This window comes from Canis aureus, chromosome 10, assembly GCF_053574225.1.
Source record: "Canis aureus isolate CA01 chromosome 10, VMU_Caureus_v.1.0, whole genome shotgun sequence".
NCBI classification, from domain to species: domain Eukaryota; kingdom Metazoa; phylum Chordata; class Mammalia; order Carnivora; family Canidae; genus Canis; species Canis aureus.
In genome coordinates this window covers 75849457-75876080 of record NC_135620.1, presented here as the reverse complement: position 1 = coordinate 75876080, position 26624 = coordinate 75849457, and the positions used below count along the sequence as shown (strand labels likewise).

At 52.7% G+C, this 26624-nt stretch overlaps 1 protein-coding gene and 1 non-coding gene across 3 annotated transcripts in view; one reads left to right on the top strand and one right to left on the bottom strand.

Annotated features, from left to right (window-relative positions):
* C5 (complement C5) overlaps positions 1–26624 on the top strand; it is a 75273-nt gene that overhangs the window by 36612 nt on the left and 12037 nt on the right. Inside the window, exons 20-33 of one of the 2 annotated variants that reach the window (XM_077913127.1) lie at positions 640–779; positions 4458–4685; positions 6129–6189; positions 8592–8681; positions 10114–10326; positions 10797–10872; positions 13799–13958; positions 15027–15122; positions 15888–16059; positions 18165–18370; positions 20061–20213; positions 22618–22680; positions 23910–23991; positions 24960–25017. In XM_077913127.1, coding sequence (XP_077769253.1) covers positions 640–779; positions 4458–4685; positions 6129–6189; positions 8592–8681; positions 10114–10326; positions 10797–10872; positions 13799–13958; positions 15027–15122; positions 15888–16059; positions 18165–18370; positions 20061–20213; positions 22618–22680; positions 23910–23991; positions 24960–25017 — 1798 coding nt within the window. Of the gene's footprint in view, positions 1–639; positions 780–1555; positions 2093–4457; positions 4686–6128; positions 6190–8591; positions 8682–10113; positions 10327–10796; positions 10873–13798; positions 13959–15026; positions 15123–15887; positions 16060–18164; positions 18371–20060; positions 20214–22617; positions 22681–23909; positions 23992–24959; positions 25018–26624 lie in introns of those variants that run through there. The other variant, XM_077913128.1, reaches the window with a different exon arrangement.
* Positions 24701–24834, bottom strand: LOC144322845 (small nucleolar RNA SNORA70). The gene has a single exon (XR_013388460.1). It is a non-coding gene; the product is annotated as a small nucleolar RNA SNORA70 (small nucleolar RNA).

Here is a 26624-nt window from a genome sequence, read left to right as displayed (position 1 = left end):
GTGGTATATCATTTGTTAAATATCCTTTTTAACGTATTACAAAAAGACGTGGATATGCCCGTATCTTTGACCATATTAATTTGTTCTGTTAACTACCTGTTAATCTGTTAACCACCATTTTTATCAATGCTGATGTCAAATCCCCATCTTCCCTCATTTTTCTCACTGGCTGGGAGCTTGAGTAGAGTTAGAAGCAAACGTGTGACTTCTCTCCTGGGCTAATGCCCTTCTGTGGCAATTTAGTACAGATACTTTATTAATAACTTCAGGGTTGGTTTTGTTTATTTATCAGCTATTTCTTATTTAAAGTCTTGGTCTCCGAAATCAAAATGCTATACCGAGTAAAGAGAGTCAATGATGAATATCTAAAAAGAGATTTATTACCTAAGTTGACAAGCATTCTCATGCCTTAGTAGAATTAAATATTTGTCAGATAAATGAAATTTTCTATAAATACCTATAATTATTGAAATACAGATCAATTAGTAGAAAATTCAAGGACGTGACAGTGCAGAGAAAAACATGATACAATATTCCTTTTCTTCCTTGAAGCAAAGCAAATCTGAGACACAGTAGTACTAATGAGGCCTTACAGAATTCCCTAATATGCCTCTACTTCTCTCCCACTTTGGACTGAAGGCATATGCGTCGCTGATACTCTCAAGGTACAGGTGTTCAAAGATATCTTCCTGGAAATGAATATACCGTATTCTGTTGTACGAGGGGAGCAGATCGAATTGAAAGGAACTGTTTACAACTATAGAAGGTTTGGTATACGGGTAAGTAGGTGCTTATCATTCAAATTTATGGGAAATAAATAATAATAAATATTATTCAAATAAATGGGAGAAAGGAAGAATGATTTTATTAGAATTCTATTCATGGAATTATCACATACACAAAAAAACACAAACATTCAGCGAAGGGATGAAGGAAGGAGGAAGACTTAAGACAAATGTTCTTATGACTCCAATTTCAAGAAGCAGCCAAGGGGCGGCTCAGTCTGTTGGGCATCCGACTCTCGGTTTCAGCTCAGGTCATGATCTCAGGGTCGTGGGATCGGGCCCTGTGTCGGGCTCTGTGCTCAGCATGGAGTCTGCTGTATGTTCTCTCTCTCCCTCTCCCCTCCCCCTGCTCGCTCGCTCTCTCTCTCTCTAAAATAAATAAATAGAAATAAAGAAGAAAACAAGTCCGTAAGATAACCGGTGTGCTGTGGAGGTTCTGAGAAGGACGAGATCCTAGGTAGTTCATCTATCGCCCTGGATTCTGAGCTTCTTGATGTCGCGCCTCACTACCCCTTCCTTCTCTCCAGTCCAGCCATTCATGCGCATCTTCGCTCTGTAGACCTTCCGTCCCCTCCGCAGTCCCCCCGGCAGGCCTGTCGCCCTGTTACTTCGCAGCCGAGGCCCTGCAGCATCATTGAAACCCGCCAGCCATTGGCTTCACCCCTCTGTTGGCCACTAGCCCTCCGCTGTCCGGGTAGGACTTCATAAGCTACCCCTATAAGCACCCTAATTAAAATCATGCTAATTCCCTTAATTCTCTCTCACTCCAGGGTACACTCCCTGAACAACTCCAACCGTGGTGGGACGGTTTGCCTTCCTTTTGTCGACACACGGCTCAAGAGACTGATTTCATCTGAAAATAATAGTCTCCAGCCTTTATGTGGGAACTCAGTGTGGTCCAAAAATTTATGTTTTATAAAAAGCTCCAATTTCACTCTTAGAAATGAATATTTTGTGGTTTCCAAAATTTTTGCTTACATGCTCTCTAAATGTTGAGGGGAAAACTGTGCAGCCCATTGACACATTTCTAATTAGCACCTAAAATTTTTCAGCATGAGTTCAAAAAATCTGAAAATCTATAACTTTGGAAATACTTAAATATTAATATTTTTTCCAAAGAAATGGTTATAACAAACTTTAAATGTATACAGCAGGGATCCCTGGGTGGCGCAGTGGTTTAGCGCCTGTCTTTGGCCCAGGGCGTGATCCTGGAGACCCGGGATCGAATCCCACGTCGGGCTCCCGGTGCATGGAGCCTGCTTCTCCCTCTGCCTGTGTCTCTGTCTCTGCCTCTTCCTCTCTCTCTCTCTCTCTCTCATAAATAAATAAAAATTAAAAAAAAAATAAATGTATACAGCAGAATCTAAATACCATAGCATTCCATTTTAAAATACCCCAATAATCTCTTATTAACAGGTTGGATATCAGCTCCTTTTTCTCTGTGAACACATATTCCCATTTCACTCTCCTAATGTCATACGCTTTATGCCTGAATGTTTCCGGTTGATCACCTCATACTTTGAGGCAACAAAAATATGTAGATATATCAAAGTTGAAATATTTTTGAATTCTATAAGACTCTAAGTGTCAAGTAATTGCTTGTGGATTTAATTAAAATTATGTAAGGATTTTGATGCATATTGTCCTAATTAATGCAAGGGAAACCGGCCTGCCTACGATGCTGAATCTTTTACATCTCTTTGTCCTTTTGCTTTATTCATTAGATCAGTGGCCAGCTATTGCCTGTGGGTCCAAACTGACCTACTGCCTCTCCTTTTACGACCTATAATCTAAGAACGGCTTTTACATTTTTTTTTTTTAAAGATTGAAAGAAAGAATAAACTTTCATGGCACATGATAATTATATGAAATTCAAATTTCAGTGTCCTTTTATAAAAAAGTTTTTATTTATTTCTTCATGAGAGACACAGAGAGAGAGGTAGAGACACAGGCAGAGGGAGAAGCAGACTCCCTGCGGGGAACCCGATGCAGGACTTGATCCCAGGACCCCGGGGTCATGACCTGGGCCAAAGGCAGGTGCTCCACCACTGAGCCCCCGGGCATCCCAGATTTCAGTATCCTAAATAAAGTTTCCTGCCACACTTACCTGTGTAGGTCTCAGCCATGGCAAAGCTGAGTGCTGTGACATGGTCCCCTGAAGCTGCACTTTCACGCCCTGTGCTGCTGCTCAGAGCACCACCAACTGCAGTGCCACGACTGTAACCCGACAGGGTTCTACGTGCCCTGCATCTTGCTGTACTGCCGTATTTTATTTACTTTTTAAATTAGCAGTGCGTTTTCATCTTACCAAAATAAGAAACAAGAACATCTGTGATATCTCAGGGTTAGTCCCTATCTTTTCTCCAGTGTAGGTCACATTTTCCTCTTTCTATCTAGTCATTTCGGGTTGGGCCTGGGACCTACCAGTGGTGGGTTCGCATGACTCTGGGGTCTATGGAGTCGCTCCAAAGAGCTTGCTCTGGGCTTCGTGCCTTGGGCCCGCGCCGGCCGCTCAGAGCCCCCACTTCTCAGTCTGGTGGCTGCTGGGTCCCCTGTCCCCCGGGCCTCGGAGACACAGGCCACAGGCTGGGCTGGGGCTGGGCCAGGCCTTGGGGGCCGGAGGCCGTGTCTGGGGACCGATGCCCCGGTGTGTCCTCGGCCATCCGCGAAAGCTGAACGGCTGCTGTGGGTTTTCTTGACCTTCTAGATTTGAAAATTGAACATATTCTGCTTTAAACATCGCTTTCTATTCTCAGCTTGCTAAGAACTTTTATGATGAATTCATGCGGAACTCTTGCAAAGCATTGTTCTCGAACTGTCTGGCCTCGCCCTCCTGCATCCACCCCGGGGAGAGAATCTCGGACCTGGGGCTGCCCCCAAGGGCTTCTCTAACTCCCGCCCACCCCCCAGGTTGCTGTTTCCCTAAAAAGATCACAAAGAGGGAGCCAGAACTTTCCATTTTTGAGAAACCCTTCAAATTTGTTGTTGAAGGTCGGCGCTCTTTCTTGTTTACCTGCTTGATTTATTCAGCATCTTATGGTTTTATTCTTTGAGATATAGTTCTTAATTCTGACCGGTTGCTAGATTTTGGGGTGAAGATGAACAATTTCTACAATTTAGGTCAGAAGTCGGTGGGTACTAGGACTACCCCCGGGACAAAGATGAGGAAATGAGCAGTGATAGGGCTCCTGTGGCCTGTTATTGTCACACAGTGAGAGGCGGAGCCAAGATTTGAACCTAGATCTTTCTGGAGCTGAAGTGTGGCTGTAAAATGGGGTACAAGTGGGAAACTCCAAGTGTCTTTAGTGTTTCCTAAAACCATCATTTGCCGAATACCGAAGGCTGAGCTCAAAGATCCATGGAGCAGCGGGTCGGGCAGGCGCCTGCGCCCGGGGTTCCCACTGTCTGAGGTACAGGCGTCAAGAGACCGTGTCACAAATGGTCTGGGGTCAGGAACCGAGAAGGTTAGACGCAGGGAAGCCGAGACGTCCCGGAGCCGGGCCGACCCTGCCCGCCGCCTGCACGCGGCCCCCCAGCGCCCGAGTCTGTGGCGTTAGAAGGTGAGGCCGGTGATGCCCGGCCTGGGAGCCCGAGGGGGCACCTCCAGGAGAGCTGGCACCCGCACGGACGGGGCGGGGCACAGGCACACGCCTGCTCACTGTCGGTGTTCAGTTCTGTGTTCAGATGTCAGCTGCGGAGGGAATCTGCACGGCAGGCGGCTCGGCCGGCGACCGCCGGGGCCCAGACCCCTCCAAATGCCGGTCCCTGAGGTTAGAGGGCTCCTCCAGCCACCTGGTGACCTTCAGCGTGCTGCCGCTGGAGATCGGCCTCCACAACATCAACTTTTCGCTGGAGACGTCGCTGGGAAGAGAAATCTTAGTAAAAACACTACGAGTGGTGGTAAGAAACACACGCTTCCCTCCGGTTCTTTTTAAGAACACTTTTCTTGTGGTGAAGGGGGTTAGGAGTCTCCCTCTGATGAGCCCTGAGCAGGCAGGGAGGCTTGAGCACGGTGCTGCCCCCGACACCAACACCGACAAGGCGCCGTAAGCTCATTACAATGGAATTAAGATTTAAGGAACAAAGAAAGAAAAAGAACAATAAGAAAAAAAAAAAAAAACACTTTTTTCATTTTGAAAAAAAAAAAAGTTGTTGGCAACTTACCATTTAGTGGATCAGAAAACACAGAGAAAATGTAAATATAACAAAATGCTAGATTTAGGGGAAACTGGGTGGGGGTTGTCTCACATTATTCTTGTGACTTTTCTTGAAGTCCGACACTATGATTTACAATTTTAAGTGAGACAATGAGAACTTGCTTATTGTGGAACATACGGAGTAACGGAAAACCACAGGGAAGAACGTGAAAATCACAGATCACTCCCACAGCCGGCGATACCCAGCTGCGACAGGTGGCGAATGGCCTTCCACGTTTCTGGCCCCAACACGTTCCGAAGGCGTTTCTTGAGATCCAGGTGCCAGCCGTCGCGGCAGGTGCCGGAGATCCGACCGTAATAAGACACGGCCCGTGCGTTCACAGCTTAGAACTTGCGGTCTAAGAATATGTTCCATTTGCAAATGAGCAAACGGGCCAAAAAGGGGAGAAAACTATCGTTGCTAAGTAGTATTGACCCACGTAGTCTGTTGGGCGTGTTCACGTTGTCTTGGCAAGACTCCCCACGTGGCCGGTCGATGACGGGACGGGCCTGCTTGGGTCTTCAGTCTCTGGCTCCTGTTGTCAGCCGTGAAACCACTTCAGTAAACACGTACGGGCTTATGCTGTGCGAGGCGTGTTCTGATGCACCTCGCGTGGTGCTGCCCTGCAGACTCTGGGGACAGGCCTGGGTTTGAATCCTGTCCCCACCACCTCCTAGTGGTGTGACACTGCATACGCTTCCTGATTCCTCTACGGTCGTTTTCCTCTTCTATCAAATGGGAGTAATAATAGCTTCCCCTCCATAGAGCACTTTTTGAGGTTAAATGAGCTAAAACGTACAAAGCATTTAGATCAGTTACCTGGCTTGTAATACTATTTAAGTATTTGCTCTGGTTATTTTGTAAGTAGCCAGAAAATCTTGTTCTTGCGTGTATGGATATAAATATTTAAACATATGTTGCCTTCTAAAAAAAAAAAAAAAGAATTTGTCAGCTGGAAAGTAGTCGAGTTGACCCAAGAATTCAGGTCATATAAGTTGAATTATTTTCTTTCATTGTTTGAAGGGGGCATCTAAAATCCAGTGAACAAAAAATAAAAAATAAATAAAATCCAGTGAACAAATTAAGGCTCTACTGAGGGAATTAAGCTTAACCATATTCTTGACTGAATGTTTTCTGCCTTTTTAGCCGGAAGGTATCAAAAAGGAAAGTTACGCTGGTGTTACTCTGGACCCAAGGGGTATTTACGGTAGGCAAAGTGATTTTGTATTTTACATATTGTCTTTCGCGCCGGAAATTAAAGTGTAGAGGCAACCCGAAACGCTGTTTCTCAAAATGTTATTTGTCTGAAATAAGAAAAATCCACTTCTTAGTTCATTGACATTCTTGATAACATATGTTCTATCCCAATCTGGATGGGTTTAGAACAAAGAAAAAGAATTCCATTAGTTTAAAGTGCAAAGCATTGAAATGGTAATGATTGGATCACTTCTCTTCGCTGTTGGTCATTTTGTATCTATCACAATAATAATTTACAATATTTTCTTATAGAATCATCAATCCAAAGAACACCTAAGAAAAACCCATTTCTGTCCTTCTTTAAAAAAAAAAAATTATTTATTTATTTATTTATTTATGATAGACATAGACAGAGAGAGAGAGGCAGAGACACAGGAGGAGGGAGAGGCAGGCTCCATGCAGGGAGCCTGACGCGGGACTCGATCCCGGGACTCCAGGATCACGCCCTGGGCCAAAGGCAGGCGCTAAACCACTGAGCCACCCAGGGATCCCCCATTTCTGTCTTTCTTAACACACATTATTTGGAAACACAATAATGCTGATTAATCACTTAACTAACCCATTCCCCTTTGTTCCTGCTTCCCTGTTTTTACCCTTCCATAAAGATATTCTGAATCTTCTCACAGTTAGAATTTTGCAAATATCTGAGCATTTAATCAAGGCCTATATATATATATATATATATATATATATATATATATATAATGCGTATATATTTATATGCATATATTTATTTGTAATGTATATACTTACATTTATGCATATATATTTATAAAATTTAGAATATGTTCAATTAACAATTCTTTTCAACAACAAAAAAAGACAGGCCTCCATAGTTCTTATTAAATGTTTAAAATCTGCTTCATGTGTCTTTTCTTTCAGTGATATAGCAAAGAAAAAAAGTTTACTTACAAATCAAGACCATTATACTCAGAGAGCCCTTCCTCTGGGGGTGCAAAGACTTCGGGCCTCTACCTCTCAGTCAGCCGAGTCTCATAAGCCGACTAAGGATGCGCAGCAGAAGGCAAAGCCCCTCCTAGACGCACACATCCTTAGGCTGTTTTCTTTGATTTCATCTTCACACAGACCCTCTTCCAGCCCAAGAGCAGAGATAGTAGAAGCGCCGAGGTCTGGGGCCTCCCGCAGTTACCTCCGGCCTCGGAGCCACAGTCCGTTGGCTCCTCTTCCTGAGTAGCCCTACGCCCCCCGTGCTGACGTTCCTGCAAACCGCTTTCCAAAACGGCCCTGTCGTGTAGTCCCAGGTGTGGACAGCAGGCCTGCGAGATGGGAATGGTCTTTTATCTGGGAATAGATCTCTTGAGCAAAAATCTTGGTTAAAAAAAAAGTAATAGGGCAGCCCCGGGGCTCAGCGGTTTAGTGCTGCCTTCAGCCCAGGGCGTGATCCTGGAGACCCGGGATTGAGTCCCACGTGGGGCTCCCTGCATGGAGCCTGCTTCTCCCTCTGCTTGTGTCTCTGCCTCTCTCTCTGTGTCTTTCATGATTAAATAAATAAAATCTTTTTTTTTTTTAAAGAGAGAGATTACATAAGCTTAGGGTCTGATAAAAATCCTCGATTATTTTTAACTTCCTTTTAAAATTTTATTGTTATAATTGTTGACGAGGACGTGGAGAAAGGGGAGCCCTCCTGCACTGTGGGTGGGACGCAAACTGGTGCAGCCGCTCTGGAAAACAGTGTGGAGGTTCCTCAAAGAGTTAAAAATAGAGCTGCCACAGGACCCAGCAATTGCACTGCTGGGGGTTTACCCCAAAGATACAGATGCAGTGAAATGAAGGGGCGCCTGCTCCCCAATGTTCTCAGCAGCAACATGCCCAAGAGCCACACGTGGGAGGAGCCTCGGTGTCCATTGACAGATGATGGGTGAAGAAGATGTGGTCTACGTACCCAATGGGATGGTACTCAGCCATCAGAAAAATGAAATCTCGCCATTTGCAACGATGGGGATGGAACTAGAGGGTATTATGCTAAGTGAAATAAGTCAGTCTGAGACAGACAATTGTCATTTGATCTCACTCATGTGGAATTTAAGAAACAAAACAGAGGATCATAGGGGAAGGGGGGGAAGAGTATAACCAGATGAAATCAGAGAGGGAGACAAACCTCTTAACCATAGGAAACAACCTGAGGGGTGCTGGAGGGGATGGGGTGGGAGGGACGGGGTAACCGGGGGACGGGCATGGAGGAGGGCACCTGAAGGGACGAGCCCTGGGTGTTCAGAAGCCTGATGAATCACGGCCTCCACCTCTGAAACTAATAATACATGATACGGTAATTACCTGAATTCAAATTAAAAAAGAATTCTGTGTAAATCTAATAATTTTCTTAAATTCCAGGTGTCATTAGTAGACGGAAAGAGTTCCCATACAGGATACCATTAGACTTGGTCCCCAAAACAGAAGTCAAAAGGATTGTGAGTGTAAAAGGTAAATTGACAAGTGTTGTTTTTTTTTCTCCTTCCCTTTATGCCTCAAAACAACAATCAAATATCCTGATTATCATTTCTCCTCTCGTCTGCTCCGCCGCATATGCACATCCACCATTAGGGGAACCTTGCTCCTTCCTCACCTTCAAACCCGCAACCACTTTTCTGACTATTTTCTTCCATTGGCCTGATGTAGGGGGAACTTTGTTCTCCCAGCTTGGGGGGCTGTTGTTGCCCTCAAGGCTTCTCTCGGGGTCTCTACAACCTCAGGGGGCACCGTTGGGCGCCCCCGGGGATGCAGCGCTCTGCTGGACGGCCGGGCCGCGGGGCTCCCCCCACGCTGGGCTCCCCTCCCTGGCCTCCCCCTGGGGTACCCCCATGCCGGGCTCCCCCCTGCCCCAGCCTCCCCCTTGGCCCTCCCCACCCCCGCCTTCCCCCCCCACCCCCAGAAGTTTTGCAGGGGTGGCGGCGTCCCTGGCTTCCCCCAGGTCCCCGGCCACTGTGATCCCATCTGTGTGACCAGGATCCTGGGGTGGGCCCGGCACCACCACCAGGCTGTCTGCTCTGCTTGCTGCGAGCGATTGACTGAGGCGGCTTCTGGCGTCCAGAGCTGGCAGGTTGAAGGGCAATGAACTGGCCGCGTGGGCTCCGCAGTCCGCGGCCTGCTGAGCGTGCCCTCTCGCCAGCATATTCCAGTGGCATTTCCAAAAAGATTTTCATTCATTTATTCATTGATTTATTTATTTGAGAGAGAGCGAGCGAGCGAGCACAGGGAGAGGGAGAGGGGGAAGCCAACTCCCCCCGGTGGCATTGTTAACCCTGTTTCTTTTATTCATTTATTTTTAAAGATTTTATTCATTTATTTGACAGAGAGAGAGAGCATAAGCAGGCGGGGGGGTGGGGAAGCAGGCTCCCCAGTGAGCAGGGAGCCGCCTCAGGACTCAACCCCAGGACCCTGGGGTCATGACCTGAGCCCAAGGCAGACGCTTCACTGACTGAGCCACCCAGGTCCCCTTGGTGTTTCTTTTACATTCATATTCCTAACCAGAGCTTTTTGAGTCTCCCCAGCTAAGGAGTAATTCAACTGCCTGGATAAACGGGAAAGAACAAGGGGGGCACCTGGGTTGCTCGGTCAGTTAAGTGTCTGACTCTTGATTTCAGCCCAGGCTGTGATCTCGGGGTCGTGAGATCAATCCCTGCATCAGGCTCTGCACTGGGTGTGGAACCTGCTTAAGACTCTCTCTCTTGCTCTCCCTCTGCCCCTTCACCCCTTGGCCCCTTGCCCCCACGAGCTCCCTCACACGTGCTCTCTCTCTCTCAAGAAAAGAAAGAAGAGGGTTAGTTACTCTTCTATTTAAAATACACCATTCCTCAGCGGTTGATAGAAATTGATTGATTGTATCTACCCTGACTTGTTTGTTTGTTTACTACAGGAATGCTCATGGGTGAGGTTATGTCTGCCGTTCTGAGTCAGGAAGGCATTGACATCCTCACCCACCTCCCCAAGGGGAACGCAGAAGCAGAACTGATGAGCGTTGTCCCGGTGTTCTACGTTTTTCACTACCTGGAGGCAGGAAGTAATTGGAATATTTTTTCTCCTAATTCATTAATGAAAAAGCAGAGCCTGAAGAATCAGCTGAAACAAGGTAAAAAAAAAAATTCTATTTTACATATTGTGCATAAAAATCTTGTGATTTTTAAACTAAGGATGCAATCAACTAATATGTGAGTTTTTATGAATCATACAAAAGGGGAATTGTAAAGCTTTTCTGCAAAAAAGAAAAATCACGAGATAGACACAATGATATAAATAAATACTGTTTTCTGTAGCATTTTGGCCTCCCTTACCAAAATGCCTGGACGAGAGACAAGACCCCTGCATTCCAACCTCAGCAGAGCGCTTCCTTCCCTCTTGAGTGAGCTCAGAATGTCCCACTTGATAATTCCCAATTCAAGCGATTCATGATTCCCACACTTCGGGGAAGTTGAGGGTTGGCCCCAGAGCACACGCTCGCCGCCCGGCACCCAAGGGAAGGCCCCTTGCCGGGAGCCCGTCAAGCACTGGCCGTGTGGACGGCGGGCAGGGCAGCACGTGTCTTTCTCCGGTGCCTCCTAGGGATGGTGAGCATCACGTCCTACCGGAACGCCGACTACTCCTACAGCATGTGGAAGGGCGGAGACGCTAGCACCTGGTAAGCAGAAGGCCTTCGTTCCCATTCTCATCCGACAGGTGCCCACCAGCCACGGAGGACGATGAAGGCTGTGCCTCCGCATGAGCCCCGAGCCCGGCTAGTCCTTACCCCGCGCGGCTCACCATCCTGGCCCAGGCCTCTCCTGTTTCCTCCCTGGGTCACTGCCCTTCCAGCCTCAGCCCGCCCCCCTTCGTCTACACTGAGCCCAGCAACTGGCGTCGCCCCGCTCACAGCATAAGTCAGGGCCCCTGCTCAGAGCCCTCTGGGAGCTCCCCATCTTACCCAGAGTAAAAGCCAAACTCCCTGCCATGAACCACGAGGCCCTGTGGGGTCTGCTCCTTCTCACTTCCCAGCTGCACCCCGACTGCTCCCTTTCATTCCCCTCAAGCCCTCTGGCCCTTCAGGTTCCTTGAACATCCAGGCGCTTCCGTCTCAGGGCCTTTGCACCGACTGTTCCTCTGTCCAAAACGCTCCTCGGGTATCAGGGGCTGGTTCCCTTCATCCCTCGGGTCTTTACCAAAAGTCAGTGTGGATCATCTACAGATCATTCGGTCTAAAATTGCATCCCTAAAAAAAATAATAAATAAATAAAATAAATAAAATAAAATAAAATAAAATAAAATAAAATAAAATAAAATAAAATAATAAAATAAAATTGCATCCCGTTCCCATCCCCATATTTCATATCCTGCTCCCCAGCTTTCCATTTCTTCTTAAAATTGATCGTTAACATTCTTACTTATCTCAGTAGGATGTAAGCTCCCCGGGGGCAGCTGCACGTACGCCCAGCGCCGGGCGCATACCTGGCACACAGCAGGTGCTCACTAAGTGCTCAGCGAAGCAGAACAACTTCCTCGTTTCTGATGACGGGAGGGCAAGCGCCCCGTTAACGGAGGGTGCACGTGGCAGCGTGTCTTCTGCAGACTCTGTAGCTCAGCCCTGTAACTCATGAGAGGCCCCAGGATTCCACCCTTGACCGCCTTCCCCCTGCAGTCCCACCTTCGCCCCCGACTTCCATAATTTCTGGCTCCCTGTGGAGTCCCTGGGCCTAACTTCTTTCCTAAGCTCCAGATCCACATTTCTAGGGACCTGGGTGCCAAAGGCCCTTCAGCCGGGACCCATGCCAGCCCAGTCTTCTGTCTGGGTTTCCTTGATCCGTGGGCAGCAAATACTCTACACATTCGGACCTTCCCTTTGCCTGTGGCTCTGCATCCGGTCGGTCACCACGTCCCAAGGGCTCTACCTGAAAGCGGGTCTAACCCTGTGTGGGCGGCACATGTGAAGACGTGCGGGCCCCGGAGCACACCGGCCAAGGACAGCAGCCGGGACATGGGGGGCCGGGCTTGGGGACCAGCTGAGGACCAAACGCCCCCTCACCCGAGGACGCACAATAGCTTCTCAGTTAATAACCGGGGCCTCTGGGAGTTCTGGGCCAGGCTGAGCGGATGGTGTTCAGCCAGAAGCACAGAAATATTCGGGTATCGTCCCACTCACTCCCCGAGTTCCCTGGGAGAAGCTTGCACAGAGGAAAATGCCCAGTACCTGAATACTTTCAAAGTATTTTTTTTTTGAGAACTACAAGGAAGGTAACAACAAAAAAGGGGTACAAAACATCATTTTAATGGTTTGGGTTTTTTTAAGATTTTATTTATTTATTTATGAGAGGCCCAGAGAGAGAGGCCGAGACCCAGGCAGAGGGAGAAGCAAGCTCTGTGCGGGGAGCCCAACGTGGGACTTGATCCCGGGACCCCAGGGTCACGGCCTGGGCTGAAGGCAGTGTGCAACCACTGAGTCACCCGGGTGCCCCAATATCATGCATTTTATTTTATTTTATTTTATTTTTTAAAGACTTTATTTATTCATGAGAGACACAGAGAGAGAGAGAGAGGCAGAGACACAGGCAGAGGGAGAAGCAGGCTCCATGCACCGGCAGCCCGATGTGGGACTCGATCCCGGGTCTCCAGGATCACGCCCTGGGCCGAAGGCAGGCGCTCAACTGCTGAGCCACCCAGGGATCCCCGAGAAAGAAAAATGAAAAGGAAAATTTTTAAGCGAGAGGGAGCGTCAAGGGCTGACTCAGAGCGTCTGAGGAGCGGGCGGCTGTGGGCGGCTCAGGCTGAAGGGCCGCGGGGCCGCGGCAGGAGAAGGGGCGTCGTGGGGCCGTGAGCCAGATGCTGGGGAGCTCGTGACAGATGTTCGTGGAGGCTGAAATTGCTACAAAAAGCAAAAGAACGAAAACAAGAAACCTCGGCGCCCGGGACGGCGGCGGCCCCTTGCGAGGGCGGGTGGGTGACGGCGCGAGGGGCGAGCTGGGCGCTCCCGTGGGCGCGGGCGGACTCGCAGGCCTCAGACGAGGCTCCAGGTGTCCCAGCCTGTCCACGCCGCACCACCTGGAACCTTAGGGTTTTTCTCTCCCGTGGCTCGTGCCCGTCCGTCAGGGCCCCGACTCCAGACTCTGCCCCACCGCTACTGTCTTCAACGTCAGAGTAATCTTGTTTTTGATCCTCAGGCACCGGGTTCGCGCGCTGGTCACGGCGAGGCCGTGGCCGCAGAGGACGCGCCGTTCACATTTGCCGACGGAGGGTTTTTGCGGCTCTTCCTAGAATCTTCTCTTTCCTTGTGAAGTGCTACTACCTACTTTAGAATTGTTTGATTTAAAATACTATTTTTCTTTTAAAGAATAAATGTTGTATTAAGTAAAAACACACTATGGGGCGCCCGGCGGCTCCGTGGTCGAGTGTCTGCCTTCGGCTCAGGGCATGACCCCCGGGTCCTGGGATCGAGTCCCGCACGGAGCCTGCCTCACCCTCTGTGTCTCATGAATAAATAAATACAATCTTAAAACACACACAGACACATAAAAAACACTATGAATTGAAAGCCAAAGGGGTCGACCACCTAAAATTATTTGATTTTTGCCTTAAAGGTTAACAGCGTTTGCTCTGAGAGTGCTCGGACAGGTGCAGAAGTACATAGGCCAGAACCAGAACTCAATCTGCAATACTCTGCTGTGGCTGACGGAGAACTGCCAACTGGAGAACGGATCTTTCAAAGAAAACTCCCAGTACCAACCAGTAAAGTTACAGGTAAGGAAACCAAACGCACAGCTGAGCACCAGTTTTACTGACAAGTCGGAGTTCCGTTCCTATTCCAGCAGTTTGAGGGGGAGAGAAGGTTCGTGCCCCTGTTGGGAGCACCCCGCGGGCCGCTCAGCTCGACAGGGCAGAGGAGGGACGGCTGTGGCCGCGCCGGGGTGCGCGGGGGCAGGTGCTGGAGGACCCAGAGCAGGGCCATGTCCCCTCCGTCCACGCGCCCCCGGTGTAGACTCCCAACCGCAAGTCCTGAGCCTCACGGACAGAGGCTGTGGGGTGTTGCCCTGAAAGGTGGGGCCCCGTTCACGTCCTGTTAGTGGGAGAGGCTGGGGTCAGGCCCCAAGCTGCGGGGCCAAGCACTGTGCGGGGTGAGGCCCACGGTCCCTCCCCACGACTCCGCTCTGGTGCCTCCTCCCCCTCTCCTCCCACCGTGATCCTTCGAAAGCCAACAGTGTTCTGGGGTGCTTTGCTTTGGGTTGTTTTTCTAAGATCTTACGATTCATTTCTGAGACACGGAGGGGTGAGCATGGGTGAGCTGGGGGGTGGGGACCTGCAGGCAGGACGTCGGGGTGCTCAGGGAGCGTTGGGGCACTCGGGGGCGTCGGGGTGTCCAGGGGGGTGTTGGGGCATCCAGAGGGGAGTTGGGGTGCCCAGGGGGCGTTGGAGAACCCGAGGGGGGCATCGGGACACCCAGAGGGGAGTCAGGGTGCCCAGGGGTGCCCGGGGGGATTCAGGGTGCTCAGGGGGTGTCGGGATGCCCAGGGAGAGTCGGGGTGCCCAAGGGGCGTCGGGGTGTCCAGGGGGCAGTCGGGGTGCCCAGGGGGCATTGGGGCACCCGGGGGGAGTGGCGCGGAGGGCAGGGGCCTAGAGTGCAGAGATGGCATCGGAACCAGGGCTCAACGGGGTCGGGAAGCCCTGGGGGGGCCGCAGGGTGGGGGTTGGGGGCCAGGATGCCCACGTCCAGCTGAGGCCTGGGGCTGCCCGGGGAGGCCACGGGGCGGACGGTCGCCTCACTTGCGGGACACCGGCTCAGCCTCCGTGGGAATCATTCCTCATTTTCAGGGGACCTTGCCTACTGAAGCCCACGAGCACTCCTTGTACCTCACGGCCTTCGCGGTCATTGGAATTAGAAAGGCCTTTGACCTGTGCCCACTGCAGGTAAGGTCTGGCCTCCGCCCACGGCCTGGGTGCCCATGGCCTGGGTGCCCGTGGCCTGGGTGCCCGCGGCCTGGGTGGGGGCCGCCTTCACTGGCCTCTGCTCGGAAACCCCGGGGCCGCACGGTGGCGGCGCGTGCTGCAGCCCCTCCAGCCCCTGCTTGCGGGCCGGCGAGGACACGGAGGTGCAGGCGGGGTCGCTGTCACCGTCTGGGCTACAGAGCCACGCAGCGGGCGTGGGGCCGGTCAGCTGTGGCCGGGGTCCAGGACGCGGCGCCCCCGCTGCCTGCCCGCGAGTCTCGTGAGGCCACCCGGTGCGCGTGGCGCTGGCCTGCAGCCGAGGCGCCTCGTGGCGGGGACTAGCGGGAGCCGCGCCAGCTCGTCGGCGTCCTGGGGCCCGGGCTGGACGCGGAGGCCGGACGCCGAGGGCTCGCCTGACCGAGTCAGCGTGGGCCTCCGGGGAAGGGACGAGCGTCCGGCCTCGCGCCCCGGCCTGTAGATCAGCAATGACTTGGACTCGGCCCCCGAACCCGCGTGGATGCGGAAACACCCGGGGGTTGGCGGGGCTGCGGCCGCAAAACCAAATACCCCGTTGGCTGTGTCCCAAGGCCGTGGCCCCTGTGCCCCGGGGCCTGCAGGAGGCAGGGCCTGAGGGCCCCCCCAGTGCCTCCCCGCGGGCCCCTCCGTCCCCCGGGCCCTCCCGGCCGGGCTGCCTCGTGGGCGGGTGGCAGGCCCCGGAACCCAGGCGTCCTCTGCTGTCGCTTCCAGAAAATCAACGCGGCCCTCACCAGGGCGGACGCCTTCCTGCTCGAGGGCGCGCCCTCGGCCCGCAGCACCTTCACGCTGGCCATCGCCGCCTACGCGCTTTCCCTGGGGGACAGGACGCACCCGCAGTTCTACTCCATCGTCTCGGGGCTGAAGAGGAAAGCTTTGGTTAAAGGTACGGCTCGGTCCTGCCCGGGCGCCGAGTAGTGACAGGCGGCGGGCACACTCACTCGGGGCACGCTCACTCTCGGAGCTGGAGCAGGACGCGCTCCCTGGGCGAGTGTGCAGGACCCTGGCCCCACGCCCGGCTCCGGGCTCCAGAGCTAAGGCCACAGACCGGAAGGAAAACGGGCCAGGTCCTCTGACACACGGTCGTTACGGGGACGGACACGTGTGGGGAACAGGTTGGCGGGAACCGGTACAAAGGACGCGGGAGCAGGGAGGGGACCCGGGACTGGGTGCGGCCTGTAACCCACGGCTCCCTGGGAGGAGCCCTGGGGACGTGGGGGGAAGGATGTTCCGGAGGAGCCGCAGTGCACACGCCCGACACGGGGCCGCCCACCTGCACACACCCGTGCGCGTGCACAGCTCCCAGCCGCCCGAGAACCCGGCCGAGGTCGGGCCTGCACACTCCCCTGGCGGCTCCTGGTTAGGACCCTGCACGGCCTGCCTGGTCCGTCGCCCATCACCCGGCGCCCGGGGCCCCTGGAAGCCCAAATCTTCAACTTCCACTTTGAGTAGAAAGGGAAGGCGTCGGAGGGTTTTTAGCGGCGAGGTGTGCCCACCGCCAGGTGCCTGCACTCTCCACCCTGGCTTGTTCTGCACCCGCCTCGCTCTGTATGTATTTCATCCTGGAAAATAAAAATTCCGCTTCCTCTGGGTCAAGAGTATAGAAGTAGAAAGAGGGTGGCAGTGACCCCCGGCCCTCTGCTGGCTGAGGTTCTCTAACAGCTTCATAAATGCAACGTGAGGTGAACCAGTATCTACAAGGTTTGATCTTTTTTTTTTTTTTAAGATTTTATTTTATTTATTCATGAGAGACACAAAGAGAGGCAGAGACACAGGCAGAGGGAGAAGCAGGCTCCATGCAGGGAGCCCGACGCGGGACTCGATCCCGGGACCCCGGGGTCACACCCTGGGCTGAAGGCAGGCGCTAAACCACTGAGCCCCCAGGCCGCCCTGAGATTTGATTTCTGTCATTTTAAAATGACCGAATCTTAAAAAAATAATGATAAAAATAAAAATGAATCCTAATACATGCCTCCCACCACTCGTATAGGACTTTAAAAACAACACAAAAGAATTGTCTTGGGTCTTGTAAGATAGGGATCATGAAATTATAGCAGTTACGGACAGATCTTAAGAATTCAAATAACATCGAGCTGCAGGTATCCTTAAAAAGCAAATTTTCAACCTAAATACAGCAGCTGCTCTGAGTCTCTGAGAGGGAAGGGAAACATTGTCCAAACTCACGCAAATAACATAATCATGAATTGCAGACAGTTATGTCGAAACCTCGACTAATCTTCAAAAACGATTTCCAAATATGCCTTACCGGTTTGTTTGTTTTTTTTAAGATAATCTGTTCAAAAAACGACGTAGAGTGACAAGGTTCAATTACTAGAGCCGCCACGAGTGTAATTTAGGCCCTGACCTACGGGAAGCATCGCACGCGTGGGATTCTTCACATTGGAAAGCGATTATGAGACTGAACCAAGGTGTCGGGCACGAGCTCCTAATTGCCGGGACGTGGATTTTTTTTTTTTTTCTTTTTCTGTCGAGGAGAAAACTTGTCCAGTCCATCCCACAGTGTCCGTGGTAACAGCAAGGCTTCCTGCGCGTGCGGTGCTTCCTGGTGGATTAATCGTCCCGTTTGGGGTCTCAGCTGAGTTTCGCTGCCAGGGAACAGTCCTACATACCCCGAGGACCCAAAAGTCAGTCCCTCGGGGCTGAGGGAAGGGTCCCCGTGGCTGCGGCCAGTCCCTCGGGGAGCAGAGAGCGGAGCTGGGTGCTCTGGGTGCTCGAGGGACCAGTTCACGGAACTTCCCGCTCCCGAGTGCGTGTGGACTTTGCCCCACGACCTCGTCCAGCAAAGACAAGCAGCACAGTCTGAGGACCCCCTCCCTGTACTGGTCACCTCGGCGAGCTGCTCCTCGCAAGCGAGTAAGAAACGTCCAGAACGCCAGCGGCCACCACCAGAAGAAACTTCCGGAAGCCCGCTACACTCACGTCACCTCCACGCGTTTCTCGACATTAATGAATGCGATCTGTTGGCTTCAGGTGACCCCGTCGTCTACCGTTTTTGGAAGGACGACCATCAAGAGCAAGAGAGGTCCACGGCGACCGCGGGCACAGCTCGCACGGTGGAAACCACCGCCTACGCTTTGCTCACCTGTCTGAGCCTCGGAGACGTCGCCTACGTTAACCCGGTGGTCAGGTGGCTGTCGGAGGAGCAGAGGTACGGAGGCGGCTTCTACTCAACCCAGGTAACGCGCCCCCGTCCTGCCGTCTTGACGACGTGTGTCCTGTCTCCCCCACTGCACGTGTCGCAGCGGCGCGACCTCCGCACGCGCACACATGGCAGATACGCCCCGGGTCCCTTCACGGGGTTAGTGGCACGGCCAGCGTCAGGGCTCCCGTCTCCAGACTCTAACCCTACTGTGTCCCTTAGGGATCCTATTTTTTTAAGATTTTATGTATTTATCCATGAGACCCCCGAGAGAGGCAGAGACCCGGGCCAGGGGCGAGGCAGGCTCCCCACGGGGACCCCAAGTCGGGGCTCGATCCGGGACCCGGGGTCACGGCCTGGGCTGCAGGCAGACGCTGTGCCCCGAGCCCCCGGCGCCCTCTGTCCTGACCCCGCTGACCACGAGGGCCCACGAGTCCGTCACATCCTCTGCAAGGGCCCTGTGGACAACGCCCCACGCTCTCTCCCCACAGTGAGTGACACGCACGTGGGCTCGTACAGCTGAGGAGCTCCCGGCGAAGGCCGTGGCGGGCGTGCACCTGGGGTCCCCGCGCGGGTGTCCAGGGTGACACGGCGTGTCTGCGTGTTTAGGGAACCGAGAGCGAGGGCGTCCTGCACGACGACTGCGGGGCCGCTCGAGTTTGGGGGACCTTGGGGACGGGCATGGGCCTCTCAGGGAAGGCCGTCCCGGGGTTCGCATGCCACGGCCCGTGACGGGGGTGGGGGGGGACATAAGGGACAGCCCTGAGCTGCTCACGTTCCCCGGCTGCATAGACGAGGACGAGGAGGCCGACAAGAATCACATTCATCCATCTCTTCCTCCATCAACTACTTGTCCCACAGCGCGCGTGGGTACCTGCCACAGGCCACGGCGCCCGGAAACACTGGGCGGGGAGGGGATGCAGATGGCTTTGGGGGGGACGGGGGCGGAGGACCTCCGGGGGGCACCTGCAGAGACGAAGGACCCAGTCGGGCACAGACTCGGTGGCAATGTGCACAGTGACTCACCTGGGGGCAGGCACTCGGGGTGCTCCGGGCCCCTGCCCCGGGGCCCCTTACTGCCGCTCCCTCCTCCTCCCTCCTCCTCCAACCCCTGCTGCACCTCCCCCCCCCGCCCCACCCCTCACCCTCCTCTCTACCTTCTCCTCCCCCTCGTCTTCCCATTCCTCTCCTCCTCCCTCTCTCCCACCTCCCCTCCCTCTCCACCTCCCCCTCCTCCTCCCCCTCTACCTTCTCTTCCCCCTCCCCCTCCTCCTCCTCTTCCTCCTCTTCCTCCCCTCTACCTTCTCCTCCCCTTCCCTCTCCGCCTCCACCTTTTCCTCCTCCTCCCCTCCTCTTCCCTCTCCCTCTCCCCCACCCCCTCCTCTCTGCCTTCCCCACCCCCTCCCTCTCCTCTCTACCTTCTCCTCCCTCTCCCCCTCCCCCTTGTCTTCCCCTCCCTCTCCTCCTCCCCCTACCCTCCCCACCTCCCCTCCTCTCTACCTTCTCCTCCTCCACCCCCTCCACCTCTCCTTCCCCTCTGCTCCCCCTCCCCCTCCTCCCCTCCCCCTCCTCCACCTGGGGGCTCTTCACCAATGTCACTCAGGCAGCTGGAGTTGCAGCACGGGTTAGCGCATCCGCATCCCCACCCCTGGTAAGGAAGAGTACTGGTAACTAGAGATTACATGAACGAGCTAAACCTGTTCTTGTGCCCCGCCGATTGCTGATAGGATACAATCAATGCCATCGAGGGCCTCACAGAATATTCACTCCTGATTAAACAACTGCACTTGAACATGGATGTCAAGATTTCTTATAAGCATAAAGGCGACCTCTACCATTATAAGATGACAGAGAAGAATTTCCTGGGGAGGCCAATAGAGGTAAATGAAGGGCTTTTCACAGTATTTTGTAATTGGGTGCGACCTTTGAAATCATGTGTTCCACTCTTATTTCACAAATGTATCACTTTCCTACTTAAAAGCGTACTGCGCACCTGCTACGCCCTGGGCACTGGGGGGTCCAAAGCAAAGTATTTGAAGAAACTGTGTGCTCGGGAGGCAGTTGTTTTAACAGACAGTGAAGAACGAGGGCCTTGACAGGGATGTGGAAGGACAGAGCAGGGCCTCCTGGCCCAAGGGGAGAGGTAGGAACCTGTCCAACACGTCCAGGTGTGCAAGTTAATTTGGGAGGAATCAGACTGACGTAGGCAGGTGAGGAAAAGGGAAGAACGTTCCAGACGCACCAGTACACATAAGGGTGCAGAGGTAGAGGAAGAGAGAAAACGCACTTGGGCGGACGCTGGACCGCTGAGCCACAGAGAGAGGCAGAGACCCGTGGGGGGAGCCCGAGGAGGGACTCGAACCCGGGACCCTGGGGTCACGCCCTGGGCCGCAGGCAGCCGCTCAGCCGCTGAGCCCCCCGGGGTGTCCCTGGAATATTTTTTTTTTTTTTTTTTTTTTAGTGAAAACCTTGATGGCCTACAAAATTTCCCAAAGACAAGAACATGTTGGAAAAACTAGTTTGTGTATCAGTAAGGGGAGCTGCCAGTAAACGGTTGCTAAGATACATTTTTCTAATTGCCACATTTTAGATGCTTTTAAATCATATTTAAATATACAAATAACTGGAATAGTTTTTAACTGCCTATATCCTCCACGAGTCCATGTTTAGGAAAAGTAAATACGCGTGACAGATAAAATTTAATGAAAAAAAAAACCCTAGTGGCTCATAGGAAAAAAAAAAAAAAAAAGACAGGTATGACATATGGGTAGAGCTATGGACATCTTCCAACACTTAAAAATACAGACACTTCAAATAAAAATCTGCTTCCAGATGCTCTTGAAAAACCAAATGACCTGGCCACGAGGTGCTGGCAGCGGCGGGCCCTCTTCCGTGTGCTCGGGGCCTGCCGGCCACGTGGCCTGTGTGTGCACTTGGTCGTGCTTTGCACCCAGGCCTTGGCAGGTGCACGTGCTCGTGGCGCCCGGGTTGGCACCGCGTCCCCTTTGTCGGGAGGTTCAGCGGGAGGCAGCGGGGCCTGCGGGGTGCGGCGGGCGGCTGGGGCGCGCTGGCCTCAGCTCTCTGCAGGGTAATGCCGCCAGGGCGCCCTCGCCGTTTTTTTTTTTAATCGTCACCATTTTTTTTTTTAATTTAAATTCAATTTGCCACCGTATAGTCTGACACCCAGTGCTCCTCTCATCGTGCGGCCTCCCAGTGCCGTCACCCAGCTACCCGCCCCTTGCTATGCTTAAGTAATTGAACCCCCAGCCCATGGTACCATGGGTGTATGAGACCCCGGCGACGCGTACCTGGCTCTGAATTCTCCACGCCAGCGGGTCCTGAAATACAACACACAAGAAAGGTTTGGGGACAAGCAAGTGTGGGAACCTGCCACTGACGTGAGGCCAGACCGCTGTTCCGTGGGGTACAGCCCATGCTCCACAGGCACGTGAGCCAGTGTGGGGACTGGGGAGGAGGGCAGAGGGCCCGGGCCGGGTGCCGCGTGCACTTCCCCGCCTCGCTCGCCGCCTACCTCCACGGGACCCACTCCTCAAGCAGCCTCCTGGTGCGCTGCCTTTGCGGTGGGCGCTGCTGTGTTCCAGCAGGGCACTAGGGAAGTTGGCCTTTTTACGTACATTCACTAAAATTGAGAGGAAGGGCTGATGGCACATGATCCGTATGTGAGGCACATAAATCCCGTTTGCACTGGTGTGCTACGCGGGGAAGGACGGCCGCGCACTTGGAGGAGCCGGGAGCCAGCCCTTGGGCCCCTTGCTCAGTGGTCCGTCCCTTGCTGTCCACAAACCAGGAGGCCCTCGGACGACGGGGCGCCCCGGAGAGGAGTTTGAGGATGAGAGAAGAGCATCAGCTCCCAAGGGTTCGGCAGGCCTGGGTGGGGTGCTGGGGTGTGGGGTGCGGGTGGGTTGCCGAGGGTTTTGGTAAACAGGCCAGCGCGAAGTGCAGGAGACACGGCACCGAGAGGCCGTGAAAGGAGTTTCCTCTGTTGGCAAAAGGAGGCGAAGGTCCAGCTCTGTCGTAGCCGTACATCCGGGGGGAGGTGACCAGAGGCGGCTCCCGAGAGCTGGCTTTGCTGGCCGGCCCGGGGGAGCCCAGACGCCGTCCTCGCGTGCAGGGGGGAGGCGGAATTCCCGGGCTTCCGGCGTCTGTGTGCACAGGCTTCCCGCTCTGACCCGTTGGATCCTAGAGAGGAAGCTGGCCTGGCGTTGTTCCGGCTCCTTCCTATCGAACAAGACAAGAAAGCACGGCTTCTCGTCCCCTGTCCAGGTGCCTCTCAATGATGACCTCGTGGTCAGTACTGGGTTCAGCAACGGCCTGGCCACGGTGCACGTAAGTATTTCACAGGGAGCCGACCTCAGGGATGCCCGCTTGCACGCAGCGACGGAAAGGCAGGGACTGGGCCACAGAGTCGGGGAAAGCGGGGCTTGGGTGACCTCGACCAGCGTAGGATTCGTTCATCTAAGTCTCTTTCGCTCTCGGGAGCTGTCCTCACAACCGCCTTCTGCAAATGGTCCACCTTTTGCAGAGCCACCCTCTGGCTCCCGACGTGTATGTGCGCATGATGCGAGTGTGCGGACACAACACACGTACCATGTTTTCTATGGTTGGTAACAGAGGCGCGCCCCGTTTATCCCGCATCATTGCGGATGGACGTGTGTACGCAAGGGCTCAGGCTGCCCTCACTGTAGCCGTAGACTGCACGCGCGTACGTAGACAGCTTAGAAAAGCTCGTGACTGCCAAATGGCTAAAGTAAGACAGATTCCATACTGTAAGCATAAATTAGCATTCTATCGATGATTCCAATGATGCTCGTATCTTGAGCACATTTATCCCTTCAAAGACTTTGTAAGATGGCAGCTTGGGTTGGTGGGGACATGGACTGTCCACCTCTCTGTCGCTTCTAGGTACTCTCGACACACGCCCTCCCGCAGCGCCCTTGCCCTTCCATGCACACCTGTGACGTGCTGTTTACCACAGTGGCGCGGGGCCCGGGTGAAAACCACACATCCTAGCCTTGTAACATTTTTTTTTAATTTTTATTTATTTATGATAGTCACACAGAGAGAGAGAGAGACGCAGAGACATAGGCAGAGGGAGAAGCAGGCTCCATGCACCGGGAGCCCGACGTGGGATTCGATCCCGGGTCTCCAGGATCGCGCCCTGGGCCAAAGGCAGGCGCTAAACTGCTGCGCCACCCAGGGATCCCCCTAGCCTTGTAATATTATGCGTAAAATCAGAGTGCTTGGGTTCAAGGGTCAGAGGCCTAGGAGCTTTCCTGAACAGTCGGGTGCTCGGATTTGATTGCGTGGGATTTGGGAAGATTCTGGCTGGAAAGATGTTGCTTATTTCCCCTCCGGGGGCTTCTCAGCTGTGCTACAAACTGTGGGGTCTGCTGACAGTCCCAGCTACCGTGAAATGAGTCTTTACTGCACCCCATTTGCACTGGATTGTAGACACGATACCTCAGGCACACCATCTGCAGCAAAAGTGCTGCCAGTGTGCCTTCCCCGCCGTCCTACTCTGAATAAAATGCTCTTGTTCACTCGTCCCCACGTAGGTGACAACCGTGGTTCAAAAAACCAGTACCTCTGAGGAAGTTTGCAGCTTTGATTTGAAAATTGACACCCAAGACATAGAAGGTAAAGCAGCGTGGTTTGCACTGTAATCTTGTGCCCCGTTCTCCCCCTGCCCGAGGCCGTCCCTGGGTGGCTCAGCAGTTTGGCACCTGCCTTGGGCCCAGGGCGTGATCCTGGGATCCCGGGATCGAGTCCCACATCGGACTCCCTGCATGGAGCCTGCTTCTCCCTCTGCCTGGGTCTCTGCCTCGCTCTCTCTCAGGAATAAATAAATAAATAAATAAAATATTAAAAAAAATAAGATCACTGGAAGTGCCAACTTCCAAATCATAGATCATTTTTTTTTTTTTTTTGACAGGAAGCAGGATTTATTGGTGGGCATGAATAGGGTTCGGGTGGTGCAAGGTTCTCATGAGTGGAGAGCCCTCCATTTGTCCAAGGGGCCACGATTAGGGATGTATTTGACCCCACAGCCATCTGGGATGAGCCGCTTTTCGGCCACCATATCTTCAAATTCGTCCGCATTAAACTTAGTAAAGCCCCACTTCTTGGAAATGTGGATCTTCTGGCGGCCAGGGAACTTGAACTTGGCCCTGCGTAGGGCCTCAATCACATGCTCCTTGTTCTGCAGCTTGGTACGGATGGACATGATGACTTGGCCAATGTGGACCCTGGCTACTGTGCCCTGGGGCTTCCCAAAGGCACCTCGCATACCTGTCTGCAGCCTAGATTGGAGATAACATTATGTCAGACCTCTAAGTCGACCACAAAGGGCTGTCTCCAAGGTCCCTTAGGGCAACCCATACAATCAACAGGCTGCGTACACTACCAAGGAGGCTACTGTTTGCAGCCATGGCACACTGGGCCCCCATGGAGAAAGAGCACAGTCGGCTTAATTGGCTGCAGATCATAGATCATTTTTAAGTGTGTTCAGAGACCATTTCATCAATTATTCCCTTCCGACAGGTATAAAACAGCTCAGAGTGGTTTACTGTCACTTTTGTTTGCTTGTTTGTCCTTGTGTGTGTTAGCTTCCAGCTTCCGAGGCTACAGCGACTCGGATTACAAGCGCATCATAGCATGTGCCAGGTGAGCCTGTTTCCACCAAGGGGAGCGCGGACTTCGAGGTCTGACTTGTGCCGTTGTATTCTCTCTTTGTATCTTTTTGAATCTTATGAAGCCTGTAAGATGCAAAATCGTGCACTTTTTAACATGCAGGACATAACGGATATTCTTAGCTACTTCCCGTACAGAACAGCTATGTTTTTGCTCATGGTTTTCCCTTCCACTTTCGGCCTTCTTCAAACACTGTAATATTATTATTTTTTTCTATCTCCCAGAAAGGTAGAGAGGAGATAGAAGTATTAGGAAAAGAAAAAGCAAAAGATTTTCTTATAAGCTGCTCCTAGTCTCCTACTTAGAAAAATCACACTCCGCCAGAAAAATCCCCGGCCGTTATCAGCCAGTGGTTCCCAACTCGGGCGGCACGTGGAGGTCAGCGGGAGAGCGCTCAGAACTACCCAGAGCTCTGGCCTCGCCCCTGGAGGTTATCCTGGCGGGAGCCAGCGGGGAGAACCACCGATGCTGACCCTCTGCTGACGAACCCAGGCACCTACATTGGTCTAACAGGCTCCTATTGCTGCCAGCTAACAATTTGCCAGACGCTTAATGGTGAAAAAACCCAAATTTATTCTCTTCTAATTCTGGAGGCCAGAAGTCCTAAAAATCAATAGGCTGCGTTCCTCCTAGAGGCTGTAGGGGAGGAGAGTCCACTTCCTTGCCTTTTCCAGACGGAAAATAACTGATCCCCCAGTTCAAGCGGAGCTTTTTCCCTCTGTTATCATTAAAAACCAAAAACCCACCAGCTCTCCCATTTTTACCCCCCTCTGCCTTTTTCCTTAGCTCCCTCCTAGACAGACGATAGTCTTTAAAACAGTGTTTGAAAGATAAAGTATCCATTGTGGCAAACTTAGAAAATATAGAAAAGCATGGAAAGGAAAAGAGATCGTCACTTATATTTTCGCCATCCGGAGAAAGTAGCCGTGAACATTTTCGGGTATTTCCTTCCAGCCTTTTCCTGAACATGCTTATTGAGTCTCTTTCCAACATAGAACAAATTTTCTCTTTCGAATAGGCTCCCCTAGAAAGGGAACAGGAATGAGAATCAATAGATTTATGCAGCTCTGGAGAGTGAACTAGTGGTGTGAGCTTGAACCAGTACCTAACCATCGTCCTCAGTTTCCTCAACTAGTCCATTAAAAGGACTGAATGACTTCTACGGTCTTTTCCAGCTCCGTTATTTAAAGTATCAGTCAGGGGGCCCCTGGGCGGCTCAGTCAGTTAAGCATCCGACTCTTGGTTTCGGCTCAGGTCCTGTTCTCAGGGTCATGAGATCAAGCCCCACATCAAGCTCTGTACTCGGTGTGGAGTCGGCTTGGGGTTCTCTCTCTCCTCCTCCCTCTGCTCCCCCACTCATGCTCTCTCTCTCTCTCAAATAAATAAATCTTAAGGGACGCCTGGGTGGCTCAGAGGTTAAGCGCGTCTGCCTTCAGCTCAGAGCGTGATCCTGGGGTCCCGGGATTGAGTCCTGCATCAGGCGCTCTGCGTGGAGCCTGCTTCTCCCTCTGCCTGGGTCTCTGCCTCTCTCTCTCTCTCATGAATAAATAAAATATTTTAAAAAATAAAAAATCAATCTT